The sequence below is a fragment of the Trachemys scripta genome, chromosome 1, assembly GCF_013100865.1.
Source record: "Trachemys scripta elegans isolate TJP31775 chromosome 1, CAS_Tse_1.0, whole genome shotgun sequence".
In the NCBI taxonomy this organism is placed as follows: domain Eukaryota; kingdom Metazoa; phylum Chordata; order Testudines; family Emydidae; genus Trachemys; species Trachemys scripta.
Window position 1 is genome coordinate 292,930,021 of NC_048298.1, and position 18,836 is coordinate 292,948,856.

General features: G+C 39.6%; 1 protein-coding gene across 1 annotated transcript in view; it reads right to left on the minus strand.

The window, feature by feature from the left end:
- COG6 (component of oligomeric golgi complex 6) overlaps positions 1 to 18,836 on the minus strand; it is a 99,444-nt gene that overhangs the window by 70,734 nt on the left and 9,874 nt on the right. The window contains exon 4 of the mRNA XM_034758565.1: positions 15,578 to 15,636. Within this exon, the coding sequence (XP_034614456.1) occupies positions 15,578 to 15,636 (59 nt within the window). The remainder of the gene's footprint in view (positions 1 to 15,577; positions 15,637 to 18,836) is intronic.

Consider the following 18,836-nt stretch of genomic DNA (forward strand, 5'->3'; position numbering starts at 1 on the left):
TTAGAACCATTAGTTGCTGAATGTCTTCACGTAGTAAGTCATAGGATATAATAAAGAAAAACTATAAAACAGTAAAAATTTTAAAATCATACTAAATAGCCTCAATGCAAGCTAGGGTTGCCAACTTTCTAATTTGCACAAAACCAAACACCTTTGCCCCAGGGTCCCTTTTTCACCAGGCGTTCAGGTCGAAAACTGAACATCTGGCAACCCTAATGCAAGATGACAGACAAGGTGGGTGAAGTAATACCTTTTATTGGGCCAACTTCTGTTGGTGAGACACAAGCTTTTGAATTTACACAGAGCTCTGTGTAGACTCAAAAGCTTGTCTCTCTCACTGAAAGAAGTTGAGCCAATAAAATATGTTACCTCACCCACCTTGTGTCTCTAATATCTGGGACCATCACGACTACAATACCACATACATTAATACAAAATGGTCAGGCCTACCTTACAATATTAAAGATCTGCACAAGCACTGGCATAAAGACACTAACCTTCCACCATTAAATCTTTTAGGGGAAAATGAAGCAAGCTAAATCACAAGCAATACTTTAGGTGCCAGATGATATTAACAGCACTGAAATGGTACAAAACTTCTTCCTTTATGTACTATGGTTAACAAATTCTAAGATTACTAAATATTACAACTAAGCAAATTATTCATTGCAAAGAAATTCACTAAATTTAATCTATTTTTCTGTTCATGAGCCAATCTTGATTTCAGTGAATAAGTTCTCTTTTGTAAGCATTCAGGTAACTCAACCAAACACCAGCTTTACTCTAAAGCTAATTTGCATGAAACAATTTCATTGGTTGAATGAGGGAAACTGCGCAGATGGTGCATTGCCTGGCCCAAATGATACACCCAGTAACACACAACACAAGCATACACATTAAACCCAAATACACAGCCTCTCAACACAGTACACAGTTCCTCATTTGCCACCTGCACAAGTCCACAGAATTTTCCCAGCACAACATAACCCACCAACAACTCAACACAACCCACAACATCATTCTAAAGCAGGGGAGGGCAAACTTTTTGGCCCAAGAGCCATATCTGGGTGGGGAAATTGTATGCAAGGCCATGAATGTAGGGCTGGGGCAGGGGGTTGGCGTGCAGGAGGGAGTGCGGGGTGTGGGAGGGACTCAGGGCAGGGGTTGGGGTGCAGGAGGGGGTGCAGGGCAGGGGGTTGGGGTGCAGGAGGCATGCAGCAGGGGGCTTAAGGCAGGGGGTTAGGGCACTCAGGGCAGAGAGTTGGGGTGCAGGAGGAGTTCAGGGAACGGGCTCCGGCCCGGCGCTGCTTACCTCGGGCAGCTCCGGGATGGCAGTGGCACGCAGCGGGGCTAAGGCAGGCACTCCTGGAAGTGGCCAGCATGTCCTGGGGGTGGGGTGGGGCAGGCTGCTCCGCTGCACACTGTCCTCGCCTGTAGGTACCACCCCCGAAGCGCCCATTGGCCACGGTTCCCCGTTCCTGGTTCAATGGGAGCTGCAAGAGGTGGTGCCTGCAGGCGAGGGCAGCGCATGGAGCCCTCTGCCCCCTCTTCCCCCAGGGACGTGGTGCCGGCCGCTTCCAGGAGCTGCGCGGGGCCAGGGCAGGCAGGAAGCCTGCCTTAGCCCTGCTGCGCCACAGAGCTGGCAATCCTGCAGGCCAGACTGAAAGCCCTGACAAGCTTTCCAACCCGTGGGCCGTAGTTTGCCCTCCCCTGCTGTAAAGCCTAGAATCTCTTTTGAGTCAATGTGAAGAAATGAAAACAACTACAAGCACGGTTGAGAGCTCTGTTTGTTCAGAATACTACCAGGTTCAATCATCAGTGGAATCTGTGGTCTGTTACAATTCAATTTTTAAGTTCTACGCCATTTGCTGCTTTCTTACACATGTGAATTTACGAATTACACCCATGCAACAGCATGGGATTTCAACTACTATTATTGAATTAAATGGCCATGAACCAACCAGCCATCCAGAATTCAAAAGGAAGTTCACAAAAATCAGTTTTTCAGTATTTCACAATGTGGTCTCCAAAAGAAGGTTGATACAGACAAATGAGAAAGTTGTTTTACATCAAATAACTTTAGTTCCTTGTCAGGATGAACCTCTTTTTGTAGGCCACATTATTAAATATAACTCTGAGCATGGTTCTTGTTTATACTAAGGCAATGTTTGGGCAGTGTCAAGGAGCTTAAAATGGGTATATATGCTCACTGTAGTGCCCTTTTACACTCTTACAGTGATGTAAAATAAGGATCAGGACTATAGTTTTTTATGCATTCATGATTTCTCTTATGATGAAAGGTTAATGTTCCAACCAGCATTAACCTGCACTAATTTTCCCATTAAGAACTTACTTATTCATCTTCAAGAATCCTAGAAATGTGGGGCTGGAAGGAACCTTGAGAAGTCCCCCAATGGTGGGGCAGGACCAAGTATACCTAGACCATCCTTCACAGGTGTTTGTATGTATAACCTATTCTTAGAGAATGATTCTTACAGACGGATTCAGACTCAGCTCAGTTCTAATACAGGATTATACTTAGCACACACAAAAATTCCCAATAGATAGATAATGTTCAATTGCAGTGCAGGTGGCCCATAGCTAGCATTGTCTGAAATAGATGAATTTCCTACTGTAGATCGATGGCCCAAATTGCATCTGTTATACCATTTTTTATAGTGGCAAAACTCCACTGACCAGAGTGGAATTATTCCTGCTTAATGCCTCATTACTTATGCTTTATATATTGGTATAAGTGAGAGGAGAATCAGGCTCCAGGTCTTAACTTTTCCCTCCCAAAATTAATTTGTATTGAACTTTAGGCAATCAGTCGATCTTCCACATGAAATATTCTTCACAGAAAGTGTAATTCCAGCAAGATTCAAAAGGTCAGGACACAAAGTACAACTCAGTAGTACAAATCACCACTTTCTTTTCTCCATGGATACTGATGAAAGCATATTTCTCCAACCTGCAACAAACATTGCTGAACTTCCTGAAGTCCTTCTAAATCAATTACTAATGGGAAAGTAATCTATAACAAAAAAAATCCAACACATCAATAAGATTCTCAGCTAAGGGAGTACTAAATGTGCAAGATTACTGTAGCAGAATGCATGTTTATTGAAAACATTGTTCCCAGTGAAAGGCTTTCAAGCCTGTTTTTCTGAGAACTGTGGGTGCTCTCTCTGTGCTCACTCTTTTTTCCTTTATAAATAGTATAAACACTAGTAATGCATTTAAGACAACCATAAAAATAATTTATAAAATACAGTTAAATGTTATTTGTTTAAAGCTTATTAATGTTTCATCTTGTTTAATTTACTTAATGCTACAGGAAACAAATGCTCCAGAATCAATATAACTAACACAGCTACATGTTCCAATAACACAATAGGTTCTTTTTTTGGATTCATTTTTATTAAAACAAAACCAAAACAAATATAAATGAAAGATTGATACAAAGAGATAAAATTTATTGTTCTCAATTTATCTAGTTTTAATGGCATGCTCATACAAGCCGTTTCAGTTTTAAAATAACAAATGCATTTTAAAAATAATGACCCACAGCAGACAATACACCTCTTATAACAGCATGAAAACTGAGGAGGAGATTTTTAAAAAGTCTAAGGTATTTAGAAGCACAAGTCTCACTGAAAGTTCTTAAATCCCTTAACGAGACAAGAAGGGTGAGGTAATATCTTTTACTGGACAAACTCCTGGAAGAGACAAGCTTTTGAGCTATGTAGAGCTCTTCTTCAGGTCTGGGAAAAGTACTCAGGGCAAGTCTACACTTAAAATGCTGCAGCAGTGCAGCTGTGCTGCTGCAGCGCTTCAGTGAAAATTCTATTATGCTGACGGGAGAGCTCTCTTAGCATAGTTAATCCACCTCCTTGAGAGACGAGAAGTCCTCCTTGTCAACACAGCACTGTCTACACCGTTGGATAGGTCGGTATAACTGCATCACACAGGGGTGTGGAATTTTTCACATCCTTGAGTGATGTAGTTACATTATGTAAGTTTATAGTGTAGCATAAGGTAGTTAACACATACTCTATGAGACCGTTCACGGTGAAGCGCCCAGTTAACACCTCTGCAGTCATCACAGGACAAAAAGGGAGATATGACTGTATTAAGTCGTAAATCCAGTGTCTTTATTAAGACCATGATTTTTAGTGTCTAGCACAGTTATGAATTTAAGCTCCCAGGCACAACTTTTGAAGGTGTAGTGTATGTTTCCTTTGAAGATGAGCACTGAGAGGTCAGATATGGTGTGCTCATTTTGAGAAAAGTGTACGCCCACAGGTGATGTGGTGTTTTTGTCTTATTTTTATGTGAGAGTTCATTTAAAAGTGTGGTGATCGTCTGGTTTCACCCACATAGTTGCTATTAGGGCCTATCACAGCATGTGGTGTACCTCAACCAGCACATTAAATGCCCCATTAGTTACTCAAGAGTTATGTAACCCTCTCTCTCTCTGTATATATGTAAAATATTAAATAAAAACTACATTAAAAGAATGTTACGGTCACAAAGTCAAGCACTCAAAGGTTAGGAAATGCCATACTTAAGCATGCCTAAGCAACCTAAAATTGTTCCCCTTAGGTGTATGCATTACGATACGGTCTTTAAACGATCACTTACAATTTTTTCCACATGGGAAAACAAACATATTTTGAACTAATCTCATTCTTGAATATTGCCATCTTTTAGTTGAAACTTTACAAAAATCAGCTTAAGGCAGACTTAGCATGACAATTTTCATCCCAAATGGTAAAAGTTTGGCAAAGTTATAAGCAACTGAAGACTGAGTCTTATGATAGAAGGTAATGGGCAAACAATTAGAGGCAGTGTTGCCAGTTCCTCTTATAATAAACTATGTACTGTTATATCCAGAGACCCCAATCAGTTTCAGGTCACCATAGTCTTAGGCCCTTTACAAATGCAGACAACTCTTCCTCACTCCTCCCCTCCCCCCCCCCCAAAAAAAGAGAGTTCTGAGAAGATATAATCTAAGAACACAAGCAACATATGAGAGGAGGGGAGGCTGGAGGTGATGGGGAGAAGAGATGGGGAGAAGAACACAATACAATATTCAAGTCACTTAATTATACTTACATAACAAATGGTAACATTTTAATTGTGCAAAAATTAGTTCTGCTTTCCTGAACCAGCCTGCTTCAAAAATGCAATAAATACCTATGAAGTGTTTTTAGAGTGTTCTAAGGAGCACAATAAAGCACAAAGGAATCGTCCTTTTTAGCTTCTTACTAGATTTCAGATCACAAGCTACTTTGAATCTGAGCTACTTGTTTGACACATACAAATGCTTTGGTGCCAAGATTGTTGGAAAACTGTCATCATGTAGGTGTCCCTTACTTGGTTGAGAGCCTGCTTGAGTCTTATCTATTTTAGTAAATTGGTGGGAATCGCTCATAATTTAGTTTTATCACTTGCTGTCTTTCCTCAGTTCCTTACCCTTATCATGCATTAGGAGTGTATTTCAATAGGATAGCTCAGTGGTTTGAGCATTGGTCTGCTAAACTCAGGGTTGTGAGCTCAATCCTTGAGGGGGCCACTTAGGGATCCTGGGCAAAAATCTGTCTGGGGATTGGTCCTGCTTTGAGCAGGGGGTTGGACTAGATGACCTCCTGAGGTCCCTTCCAACCCTGAGATTCTATTATTCTAATAGGTGGAATAAGTAAGTTAGTAAAATACCTTCATATGATATAAATTAAAAAGGAAAGCTGAATTGCTCAATTTTTGGTAACAATCTGAGTTGTGCGGGGAGTATGTCCAAGGAGAACTGGGCCCTAGTTCATCACTGTTGTCCAATATATACATGAAGAATAGTTTTTGGTTTGCTTGTGAAGGATCTTGTAGAGCTACAGTATGTTTCAGAAAACAGATGGCAAAGATAAACAATTTCTAGTAGCATTACACATTAGTCAAGGTTTTGTATCCTACGGCAAAGATTAGCACCAATAAAGACATGTAATCCCATAAAGTACCAAAACCTGTAGATTACAAGTCTGTCCTGACATACATATTTCCCTAGCATAAAACAAAGTGCAATTCAAATTATAATAACAAAGCAAGAAAAGAAATGATGCATCCGACGAAGTGGGTATTCACCCACGAAAGCTCATGCGCCAATACGTCTGTTAGTCTACAAGGTGCCACAGGACTCTTTGCTGCTTTTACAGATCCAGACTAACACGGCTACCCCTTTGATACAAGAAAAGAAACAATCTCAAGGCAATCCTCCAATGCTGTCCTCAATATTGAGTGTGAAGGGCATGCTGCAGCAGGTATTTTCCTGTGTATTCTGAGTGGAAAAGATGACAGAGCAGTAAAATTGTCCTGAAGGTATGGAGAATGGAAGAGAGGGAAATTGTATTTTCAAAAGAGTTATGTCACTTCCTGAGACCCATCATAAAAACTGTTTAAATAGCTCTTCAGCCTATAGTAGCTCAGTTCTTGCTAATTCTTGATTTTGATGAAAAACAACTTGCTACTCTTTTTTCATCCAATGTATAATGCTTTATAAATATATGAGAGAGGTCAGTGGCGTGGACATGCTTGTCACTCTCAAGATGCTTGGCAATTTGCCATCAGGATGACTAGCATATACATCAGAATTACAAATTCACTGCAAGTGAAATCAAATCATAACCCACAGTAGAACTAAGCAGGATACATAAATATTTGTCCATTTTCTGCTACTGCATAGGACTTTCTCTCTCCCATGATGGCTGTGTATCTTGGGTCTGGTCTATACTACCCGCCTGAATCGGCGGGTAGAAATCGACCTCTCGGGGATCGATTTATCGCGTCCCAACGGGACGCGACAATCGATCCCCAAATCGGCACTCTAACTCCACCAGCGGAGGTGGGAGTAAGCGCCGCCGACAAAAAGCGGCAGAAGTCGATTTTGCCGCCGTCCTCACAACGGGGTAAGTCGGCTGCGATACGTCGAATTCAGCTACGCTATTCACGTAGCTGAATTTGCGTATCTTAAATCGACTCCCCGCTGTAGTGTAGATGTACCCTTGGATTCTGTTACACTGTTTATATCCAACACACTTATTAGGAAAGTCCAGCTGTGAATTAATGTCAAGATTAGATATAGATGGAACATGTAATAAATCCCAATACACAGCACAGTTAAGACTGAATTCAGATACACAGAATCTTAAAACAAAAATGAGACAGGTAAAGAACAGTTTGTCCCCACAAAGTTCCACCACCGCATCCCAGGAGGACCTAAGAGCAACCACATCTAGAGGAGGTTAGGTCAGTGTGCAGTAAAGGAGGATGGAACAGTCTCCATTACTACGCTTTTTAAGGTCTTTTTTACAATAAAAACTGCCAACATTCAATTATTATTAATGGCAATTTAAATATCTTTTCAGCAGACTTTCACTGTCATCAATTCATTTTTATTTCCAAGCACTACTCTTTTTGTGGTCTTTCTTAAATCACGCCTCTCTTAAAAAGCGGCTGTAAAACTGGCATGGTGGGATTCCATTTTATCTTTTCAATTACTTCACTACCAAAGAAACTGCTAGCCCTGCCAAATCAATGTGTGATATGAAAGTCAAGCTGGGTACTTTCAGGTTGCACATTACCATCAGTAATAAGAGATTCTGCAGTTGGAACTTAATAATTTTATTAATGATACATGGACCAGAAAAGAATCTTGCTGACTCTACCATATCTGTATTGCCTTTGCAGTACTAAAAAGAGGAAAAAGCTGTGAAATCTTATTTTAAATCACTAAAATAACTAATTACCAGATTGGCCAGTAAGAATTTGACATAGTAACTTTTCTGAACACAATTGCATTCTGTACCCAGGTATGCATTGATAAGATATGCTTTTTTAAAAACCAAGCTACAGCACATGGTTTGTTCATCTTTTATTTGTTTCAAGGTAAAAAACAGATCGGCAAGATTTACAAGGCACATCTATATGGTAAATGTGACTGTCTTATAGAAACATTTAATATTTGTATTGAGTCGCAAATAATTTTAAGATAATTATTTCGAAATATACATCCACCTTGGTAGTGAAAAGAAATTTAAGCTGTCACTGATTCTAGCCATTCTTAAACAAGAATTAAATGTTCAATGATTCATAACAAATCTGTGGATGGAAATTCTAGACAAAAGCAACATAAAGCCCCGAGACAAGAAAAAGTCAATCAGCTTATTATGGCTCATTACTTTCAATATTTTGTTTCTCCCAAGAAAGCATTCAATTGTTTCCTAACTGATCTCAGCAGCTCAGCCTGAACAATCTTGCCCAATAGGCATTTCCATATATATATAAAAACTTTGCTTAGCAGACCACTTGAATTTTTATCTCCAGTGTAATAAAATGTGTATTTGGGCTGACAAAGAATTAAATGTAGTATTTAAACACTCATTTTATCCGTTTAAACTATTTTCAGAATTACAGCATTACGTTAGTTTTTTGGATCACACATTCTTTTCCCTTATCTTATTCTGATGGTGCTCGCTAGGTACTACAGTCTCTCCACCTTTCCAGTAATTCATTTTGCGGGATAAAATTTTGATACAGCACAGACCAGAGACAGCATTCCCTCCAAAAAGAAAAAAAACCTTACCAACTTGTTTCAGATACATGCCTCATATTTAAACCATGCTACAGTGAACACTTAAATGGAATATAAGCTTTTCATAATACTTATCTAACTAATAATAAAGGTTCTGTGAAAAAAGAAAAGGTAGCATACCTGTAGCCTACTTATTTCAAAGTGATTTGTAGGGCAAGAATAATACACAATGCTGTGTAACACTGCACTGAAAGATCCTATGTCACAAAATCATCATAATTGGTAATGTATTTTATCTGACCAAAAAATGTTCTGTATCTATATAACAGTGGGCAGAATTGAGCCCAGTTATTTTAACTACTGAAATAATCTTATAATCTCAGACCCAAAAATGTATTTCTGTTGATTAACAGACAATGTAAGACAGCTAAGGTTGATGTTAAAACCCACAGATGCATCAAATTTCTGAATTTTACTATTAAAACAAATACAGAGCCCTTCACAAAGACACAAGCTATATGTACGCAAGTGCTTACTATCTTTAAAAAAATATTCTACATTAAAATAATGTCCAAAGGCTTCTTAAGCATATCCAAAAGTAAGGAATTTCTTTCTATATTGCTACTGTATTCCTTGCCTACCTGGTTTATCTAGGCATTACAACTCATTTCATGTTCATGATTCACCACTGTTCTGAGGCCCCCACGAAAACCATCTGAGCTGCAATTGCTAGAAAATAAACAAAATGAAAAGGATACATAGCTAAACAAGTACCTGAAGAGAATTACTGGAGTAGCAGATCTAGGAAAGCCTCCGTAGAACCCAGGCCCCAGGCAGTACCATATTGACGTAAGGTGTAAATATGCTCCTAAATCTTCACCACTGTGAGCTGACAAAAGGACCTGTCCACATTATGGGCTAGATTTTCAAAAGAGCTCAACATCCTACAAATCCCATTGTCCTCACTGCTGTGGCCAAGCTTGTAGGATCAGAAGAAGCCCCTAAAGGAAAAGAGCCAACTTCTTTGTTTAGGATTATTTTATGGTAATCCAGAGGAGGACCCTTTATTTACAGACTCCATCAATTTCCCCAAGTCCTTCTCTAAGTCAAAAAGTAAGTTATTAATAAGTGGCATGGCCAGCTCAAAAGCCTTCAAAGTTTGTCTGACTAACCAGGAACTAACGAGTCAAATGACCTGTGAACAGCATATGAGGCAACTATACTTCAAGCAAAAAGAAAGGATAAACAACCAACCTATAGAACATAACTGAATAACCCTGCAAGGTCCCTGCACTGGGCCACTATCTTTGGCAGCTACCTTGGAAGAGATCAATGGGAATAATCTGCAAAGATGGAAGCACTAAATGAAGTCTCAGAGGACTTAAAGACTTCTTTTAGGCTACGTCTACACTGCCCGCCTGAATCGGCGGGTAGAAATCGATCTCTCGGGGATCGAATTATCGCGTCTTGTTGGGATGCGACATTCAATCCCCGAATCGATGCTTATACTCCACCAGCGGAGGTAGGAGTAAGCGCCGTCGACGGGGGAGCCGCGGAGGTTGATTTGCTGCCGTCCTCACAGCAGGATAAGTCAGCTCCGATACGTTGAATTTGTAGCTGAATTTGCGTATCTTAAATCGACACCCTCCCCCCCCATAGTGAGGACGTTTTTCTTGCCCACTGGCTACCCTGGAAAAATGGCCTACCCTTTCTAGAATAGTGTGATTCCTGCAAAACATGAGCAGCTACCTTTAAAGGAGAGTATTAAGACCTGTGATTTGTGTGAGACGAGACAAATGAAGAGAGGTCTATATGTCTGTGAGGTAATTAAAATGTTGTAAAGTAAGGGGAAAAAAGGTCTTGGCATTATTTCAATGCTTCAAACAAGTATTTTGTTTGTATTTGTGAGACCCAATTGAAAAAGGTCTCCATCCCCCATTCCAGAGTCTGAGTATTTTTATTTGTTTTAGTTTTAAGTGAACCTAATTGCCAGACAATTTCAAACTCAATACTAATTACAACACCTATTAACAAAATGTTCTTTTAAGTGAGAGCTGAACAGGCATGAGGTAAGCCTTATTGAGTTTTTACCTGTCATTTATTGAAAACATTCTTAAGAATGTAATAAAAATATATCATTGTTTAGAGTCAATGCTAATCCCTTTAAAAATCTTACCACTCATGTAAGAGGGAAATGTAAGAGGAAAAATTATGTGGGAAAATAACTTGCAACATCATTTGCAAGCACAAATACACTTTAGGTCCAGAAGTCGAGGGCAAATGGATTTTCCCTATATCAATCACTTATTTTTTGGTACAAATGATATAGTTCACAAAAAATGAGCATGCATTATTGATTATTTGGTGTACCTAAATATACCAGGTTGAGGGTACCTTTGAAAACTAGGCCCTTCATATTCATTCCACTGGCTTCCTGTTCTCCACCACATCAAGATTAAACTTCTAGTTTCCCCTTAAAAGCCTTCAACTGCCCCACACTCTGCCCTGCCTGCTTATCCACTTTAGTCCCTTATCATAGTTCCCTGTTTCCCAATAACGTCAGCCTCTCCCACAAACATTTTTGTATTCTTCTTGTCACAGTATCCCCTATGCTTGGAGTGCCGCACAAGCCAAGTCCACTCAGTCACTAAGTCTCAACGAAATCATTCAAAACTCACTTAAATTCATATAATCACAGAAATGGAGGGCTGGAAGGAACCACAGGAGATCTAGTCCAGCCTACCACAGTGAAGCAGGACCATGTATACTTAGACCATCCCTGATCAGTATTTATCTAACCTGTTCTTAAAAACCTTCAATGGTAGCAATTCCACAACCTCCCTTTGAAGCCTATTCCAGCGGTTACCCATCCTTATAATTAGAAAGCTTTCCTATTATCTTTCCGAATAACTTTTCCGAATATCTAACCTAAATTGTCCTTGCTGCAGATGAAGCCTTCTTGCCATACCTTCAGTGGACATGAAGAACAATTGATCACTGTCCTATTTATAACAAATCTGTGCATATTTGAAGACAGTTATCAGGTTCCCCGCCTCAGTCTTCTCTTCTCAACTGTCCAGACTGTTGGCTCATATTCAATTTGTGATCCACTATAACCCCCAGATTTTTTTAACCAGTACTACACCCTACCCAATATTCCCCATTTTGTAGCTCTGCATTTGTTTTTTTTCTTCCTAAGTGCAATATTTCGCACTTGTCTTTATTGAATCTCAATCTTATTGATTTCAGACAAATTCTCCATACTAATTATCCATACTAAATATTAATATATAGGATATCTACTGCTTCCCTCCTATTCACTAGGCCAATAACACCACCAAAAAAGGCAATTAGGTTGGTTTGGCATGATTTGTTCTTGACAAATCCAGGTTAGCTATTCCTTATCACCCTATTATCCGCTCAGTGCTTACAAATTTCATTGTTTGATAATTTCTTCCAGCATTTTTCTAGGTATCAAAGTTAAACGTCACAGTTCAGGGCAATGGCTCCTGTATTCTCCCTTTGTGGTCCAGGAAGGGCACCCACTTTAGGCTTCTGGCTCCTCAGCAGTCACCTCTCTTGGGCAGAGACCTGTGTCCCTCTCACTCCTAACTGAGGTGTCTCCAAGCTGCACAGTTCCCTGGCAACACTGCATTATTCCCAGCAAGCTAGACTGCCAGAACAGGCCAGTACCTGCATTTTGCTTCCTCTTTGAAGGCTATCAACAGTGTAATGGCACATCGCCATAAGTTACCACAAAGATTTTTCTAAGCAAGCACATTTATTCTTAAGGTAAAAGCATAACAGAGGAAATGTATTAAAAATGGTTAAAAAAAACCTACACTACTTTTAGGTAAAAATTAGCAAACTTTGCAAAAGGGCTATGAGGGTGAGAAACTGTTTTAGCCAAAGGATTGTAGACTGTTAAGTTTTAATCATTAAAAAGTGTGTTATACTCTGGTTTTATTTGTAACCATATTCTGTTTCTCTTATCCTTGCTTAATATCACTTGAATCTCTACTCTTATTAATAAACTTATTTTGTTTTATTATAAATTTATCTCAGGTGTGCATCCTCAGCTGAGCCACCAGGCTGGTGTGTATACTGTCTCTTTGGAGACAGTGGAATAGATAATTTCTTTGAGTGTCCAATGACAGGGGCTGAATATGGCAGGGGAACGCTCTCCAAGGGAGTTCAGGAACTAAAGTGCACCAAGTGTTACCTGCAAGCTGAAATAAGGGCTGAAAGGGTCCTGAGGTGTTTGTTGGGCTAGCTAACAGTCTGGAGTATCAGGGAGCTGACACACAGTTTAACAGCAGCAAACCTCTCTCGCTGAGGCAGAGGGGTAACAAGGTGATTTACAGTTCTGAACACCCCAAGAAAGCATCACAATTTTACCTCTCAATTCCCTGAGTTTGTTAAAATCTGTATTTTTGACGTCCGTTGTCTTTATTCTGCTGCTCTCACTCCCTTTCCTTAGAATCATGAAATCTATCATTTCATGATCACTTTCACCCAATTGCCTTCTACCTTCAGATTTGCAATTAATCCCCTTAAATCGGAAATTCCTGCAGAACTACGTTCAACTACAAGCAGCCATTTGTTATTAAAATATATTTTTATATCCATCAAAAAGATAACCGCATCTCAATTCTAACCATTTCACATATTCATTCATCTTTCAAACTAATGAATTATCAAAGTTACCTACCTTTTACTCAATTACTTATTCAAAGTGTGAAATTTGTATCAAGGTTTTGGCAAAGCTTTAATCTACCCAACATCCTACATCTTACTTTAAATCTATGTTTAAATTACAGTACAGCCCCACACTCACACTGTCATAGGGCACAATCCAGCTCCCAGTAAAATCCATGATACGCTCCCATTGACTTTTTTCGAAGCAAAATTTGGTCCACTCTAGTTCATAATTTATGTTCTAAGTAATTATTTCCTGTGATAAAGTAATCTCCAGTAATCTACATATATTTTTCAGAGGAAGACACAAGAGCAAACAGTTTCATTCTCCTTAAGATGACAATAAAGACTAAAGCTGTAACAAGATATGTCCTAACCACAAAACACGTAAAGAGTACATAAAGCTATCATGGCCCATGATGAGTCCCATGAGTAAAAGCAATGAAAAGATCAGAATATAAATCTTCCTTTTCACTCGTACCGAGTATCTAATGGAGTTTAAGGGGAAATTATTCATTTTAATTCATACTAAAGAGCAGTTTTGTATTTCAGAATGGAAAATATGGCAAAATAGACCTGTATTGTGATTTTTTTGGTACCAATATACTTTTTTTCTCCCCTGCAGACTTAACACAGTACAATATTAACCTACTGGATGAGTGGTTTTCAACAACAAAAAAACAACCTACAATGGGAGACTGAGCACTGAGATCTAGGTGATGTTTGATTAAGAAGTTATTTGTCTAGAATTTGTAAATGGGAACAGATATTTTGGGGTGGGAGGATCTATTTAATGATGGAGAACAAATTTTATAGCTTGGCTCTGTGAGTGACAAGTGCTTCCAGTAAAGCTAATAGGAATTGCGAGTACTTTTGAAAATTTGGGCCTGATTTGCCCAACATCACACAGTAAGTCAGTGGCAGAGACAGAACAGAACTGAAGTCTCCTGACCCATCCCCCTACTTTATTAATGTTTCAAGATTTTTCTAACTTTACATTTATAAATTTGAGGAACTTGCTTGACAGACACAGATATTCTCCTTTTTGAATTTGTGAATCCTCTTTCCCTTATATACCAACCAAGTATTTCTTTGCAAGGTGGAGACGTCCCATTTAACAACACTTGCAGCAGAATCAAATCATGCCACTTCCTATCAAAACAGTGCAAGAATCCTAGTTCTATGGGAACAAGTGTAGACAGAAGAGTAGTCAGTCATTAGTATTAAATTACAGTGGGATCACTCTAAAACAAACAAAAGTCCATATAGAACTGTAAGACATCTACACCAATGTCAAAAACCTTTATCACAATCAGTGTTAAGTCAAATATCAGATATTAGAAGTCAAGCATTCTAAGTGTTCACAAATATACAAGTACAATAAATAAGTTAAAATGTCAACATGTATTTAGAAGTTTTATTTTATAGAACTGATGTACCATGTACTATGTATAAGCCTGCGAGTTTGTCACGGAGGTCATGGATTCTGTAACTTTCCACGACCTCCGTGACTTCTGCAGTGGCTGATGCGCCTGGCTCAGGAGCAGCTCAGGCAGCCCCTGCGCTAGGCGCACCGGCTGCTGCTGGGGCAGTCTAGGGCCCTTGTGCCCCACCTCAAACCTCCCCCCAGCAGAAGAGATTGGGTGTGGGAAGGGGTTGGGGCAGGGGACAGGGTGAGGTGGGCTCTGGGTGGCGTTTACCTGGGTTGCTCCCCTGAAGCGGCAACATCCCCCTTGCTCAGCTGCTAGGCAGAGGCATGGCCAGGCAGCTCTGCATGCTGCCTCCGCCTGCAGGCGCCACCCCCGCAGCTCCCATTGGCTCCCCCCCCCACACCCCGAAGTTTTAATCACCGGTATTTTTAGTAAAAATCATGGACGGGTAACGGACCATGAATTTTAGTTTACTGCCTGTGACCTGTCCATGACTTTTACTAAAAATACCGTGACTAAATTGTAACCTTAACTATGTACCATGAACTGATATATAATATATTATTGTAGTACATGGTATATACCAGCTAAGCATCAGATAAAGTGCATTATTGTTCACCATACTATACCACAGTAAGTTGTTCTTTTCTACTGGAAACACTGACTTTTGATAACAACAAGCAGCAGTGTGTCAAAGAGCTTCATGTCATCTTATCATAACTGGGACCCAATTCTGCTGCCTTTATTTAAGCTGAGTTTCAATTGTACCACTTGCAAAAAAAGGTACTTCTTAAAACAAGGATGGCAGAATCCAGTTTAAAAACAATCCACAATATTATATAAAGTATAAATAAGGTAGCATACATACTTCTCTGCTTGTAGCTTTGTCGTCTTCACCATCAGATCCTGAGTCTGTTCCTTCGCTGCCTAGAATATAATTTGTATCACTGTAGCTATATGAAGTTAACATACAGTACCAAACTAACTCCATTTCTACTGTTTTTAAATATACTTTAAAAAGCCCTCTAATTACAAGCCATTTAAACAAAGTACTCTTTGAACCGCCTTGTTATAATAACAATTAATTGATTATTTCCTAGTTTTCAATATTTAGGCATTATTAGGCATAAAAAAAGAATTCCATTTAAAATTCTTGACTTGTGCTACAAAACCATTTCAACACATATTATAATTAGTTTCAATTATTTTATTTGGTCCTTCAGTTGCAAATACTTTGTGCTACAAATGAGTTGGACATGCTCATCTGAATGCAAAAGGGCTCATATCTATTCAGCCCTGTTCTCTGGGCAGCCTTTAAGCATAGTGCACCCAGCATGGGCTCTGGCTGCTGGGCAGTGACAACCCAACGGATCCATTAGGGCTAGCCCCCCAGGTGACAGCCAACTGTACCAGAGCTGTGGCTCTCCTAGTGTCAAAACGAAACAGCACAGGAATGTGACTTTGAGCCATGAGGTAATGAGCTCTATTTTATTACTGTTGGTCTATCTGTGCTCCCTGTAGAAACTGTGGATATCATTCCAGTGACAGAGGAAACCCTAAAGCAAGATTTAGGCTGAATATCAAGAATAACTTCCTAATAGCAAGATATATTCAGCTGCAGAACAGAATAGAAGTAGTGGAAAAAGAACTAGAAAGATATATGATAAGAAATAATCAAGTAATCACAGAATCATAGAAATGTGGGGCTGGAAGGGATCTTAAGAGGTCATCTAGTCCAGTCCCCTGCTCTGAGGCAGGACCAAGTTAACTTAAACCATCCTTGGTAAGTTTTTGTCTAACCTGTTCTTACAAACATCCAATGTCAGAGATTCCATAACTTCCCTTGGAAGCCTATTCCAATGCTTAGCTATCCTTATAGTTAAAAATCTCCTATATCCTAAAACCTAACCTAAATTGCCCTTGCAGCAGATTAAGCCTTCTTGTCGGACTTTCAGTGGACACGGGGAACAAATGATCACTGTCTTCCTTTTAACAGCCATTTGCATATCTGAAGACAGTTATGAAGTTTCCCCCTCAGTATTCTCTTCTCAACTGCATAACTCTGTGAGCCACTATAACCCACAGATTCCTATCAGGATTACTACACCCTAGCCAGTTTTTCCCTATTTTGTAACTATGCATTTGATTTTTAATTCCTAAATGCAGTACTTTGCATTTGTCTTTACTGAATTTCACCTTGTTGAATTCAGACCAATTCTCCAATTTGTAAACATCATTTTGAATTCTAATCCTGTCCCTCCAAAATGTATGCAACCCCTCCCAGGAAGGTGTCATCTGCAAATTTTATAAGCATACTCTTCATTCCATTAGGCAAGTCATTAATAAAATGAATGAATAGTACCAGACTCAGAACAGACCTAGGACTCCACTTGATATGTTCCCCCCCACCCACCCCCCGTTTGACAGCGAACTACTGTGTGACGATGCGGTTCTGGCGAGACCCAACTGAGAGTGCCAATTCAGGACAAAATTGCTAAAACAGGGGAGTTACAGCCCAAGGCTGGGGTTTCTCCACCTCTATGGCAAACCAAACCAGCCAGACAAAGAGGACTTTGGTTTCACCCCACTGGCTAACCACAAGTCACATGAGCAATTCCCTTAGACACTCCAGTTTCCCAGTATCACCACCAGTGCCACTCATTCTGGGGACAAATGGTTATGAAAACCAATATCCCAATATACACAAAAAAGGTTCTCTCGATCCCAAAGGACCAAGCGCCAGACCCAGGTCAATATATAACTCCGATCTTTCCCACAAATCACGCTGTTGCCAATCCTTTAGAATCTAAAATCTAAAGGTTTATTCATAAAAGGAAAAGGACAGAGATAAGAGATAGAATTGGTTAAATGGAATCAATTACATACAGTAATGGCAAAGTTCTTGGTTCAGGCTTGCAGCAGCGATAGAATAAACTGCAGGTTCAAATCAAGTCTCTGGAACATCCCCAACTGGGATGGGTCATTCAGTCCTTCGTTCAGAGCTTCAGTTTGTAGCAAAGTCCCTCCAGAGGTAAGAAGCAGGATTGAAGACAAAATGGAGATGAGGCATCAGCCTTTTTATAGTTTTTCCAGGTGTAAGAACACCTCTTTGTTCTTACTGTGAAAAATTACAGCAAAATGGAGTCTGGAGTCACATGGGCAAGTTCCTGCATATTTTGCTGAGTTACAAGGCGTCTCTCCATGGGTCAACTGTATAGCTGATGGTCCTTAATGGGCCATCAAGCAGGCTAGACAGAGCTAACACCCACCTGTCTGGGAGGTTTCCCAGAAGCACAACATAAGTTTGAAATACAGACAGTACAGAGCCAATATTTATAACTTCAACTACAAAAATGATACACATATCTAGGCAGCCTAATCATAACCAGCAAACCATAACCTTGTTTTAGACACCTCATTTGACCCTCCTTTATACAAGATTTGGTGCCACTACAGGACTTTGGTTGCAACCATGTTCTATATGGTTCCAGATTATATCAACAACGTCAACCTAGGACTCCACTTGATATGTTTCCCCCCTCCCCCCGTTTGACAGCGAACTACTGATAACTACTTTTTGAGTATAGTCTTTCAACCACTTTTGCACCCACCTTATGGTAATTTCATCTAGATCACAGTTCCCTAGTTTTTATTATGAGAATGTCATGTGGGACTGTCTCAAAAAACCCTACCAAAATCAAGATAGAACATCTACTGTCCCCCTCTATTCACTAGGACAGTAGCATCAAAGAAATAAATCAGGTTGGTTTGGCATGATTTGTTCTTGACAAATCCATATTGGCTATTTCTTATAACCTTATTATTTACTAGATGCTTACAAACTGATTGCTTAATAATTTGTTCCAGTAACTTTCCAAGTAATGATGACTGTTCTGTAATTTCCCGGGTCCTCTTTATTTCCCTTTTTAAAGACAGGTACCATGTTAGCCCTTCTCCAGTTTTCTAGGACCTCACCTGTCTTTCATGAGTTCTCAAAGATATGGTTAAAGTTCCAAGATTGTTTCAGCTAGTTCCTTAAATATCCTGGGGAACATTTCATGAGGCACTGCCAATTTGAATGCATCTCAATTATTAATATTCTTTAATGTTCTTTCCCTATTTTGGCT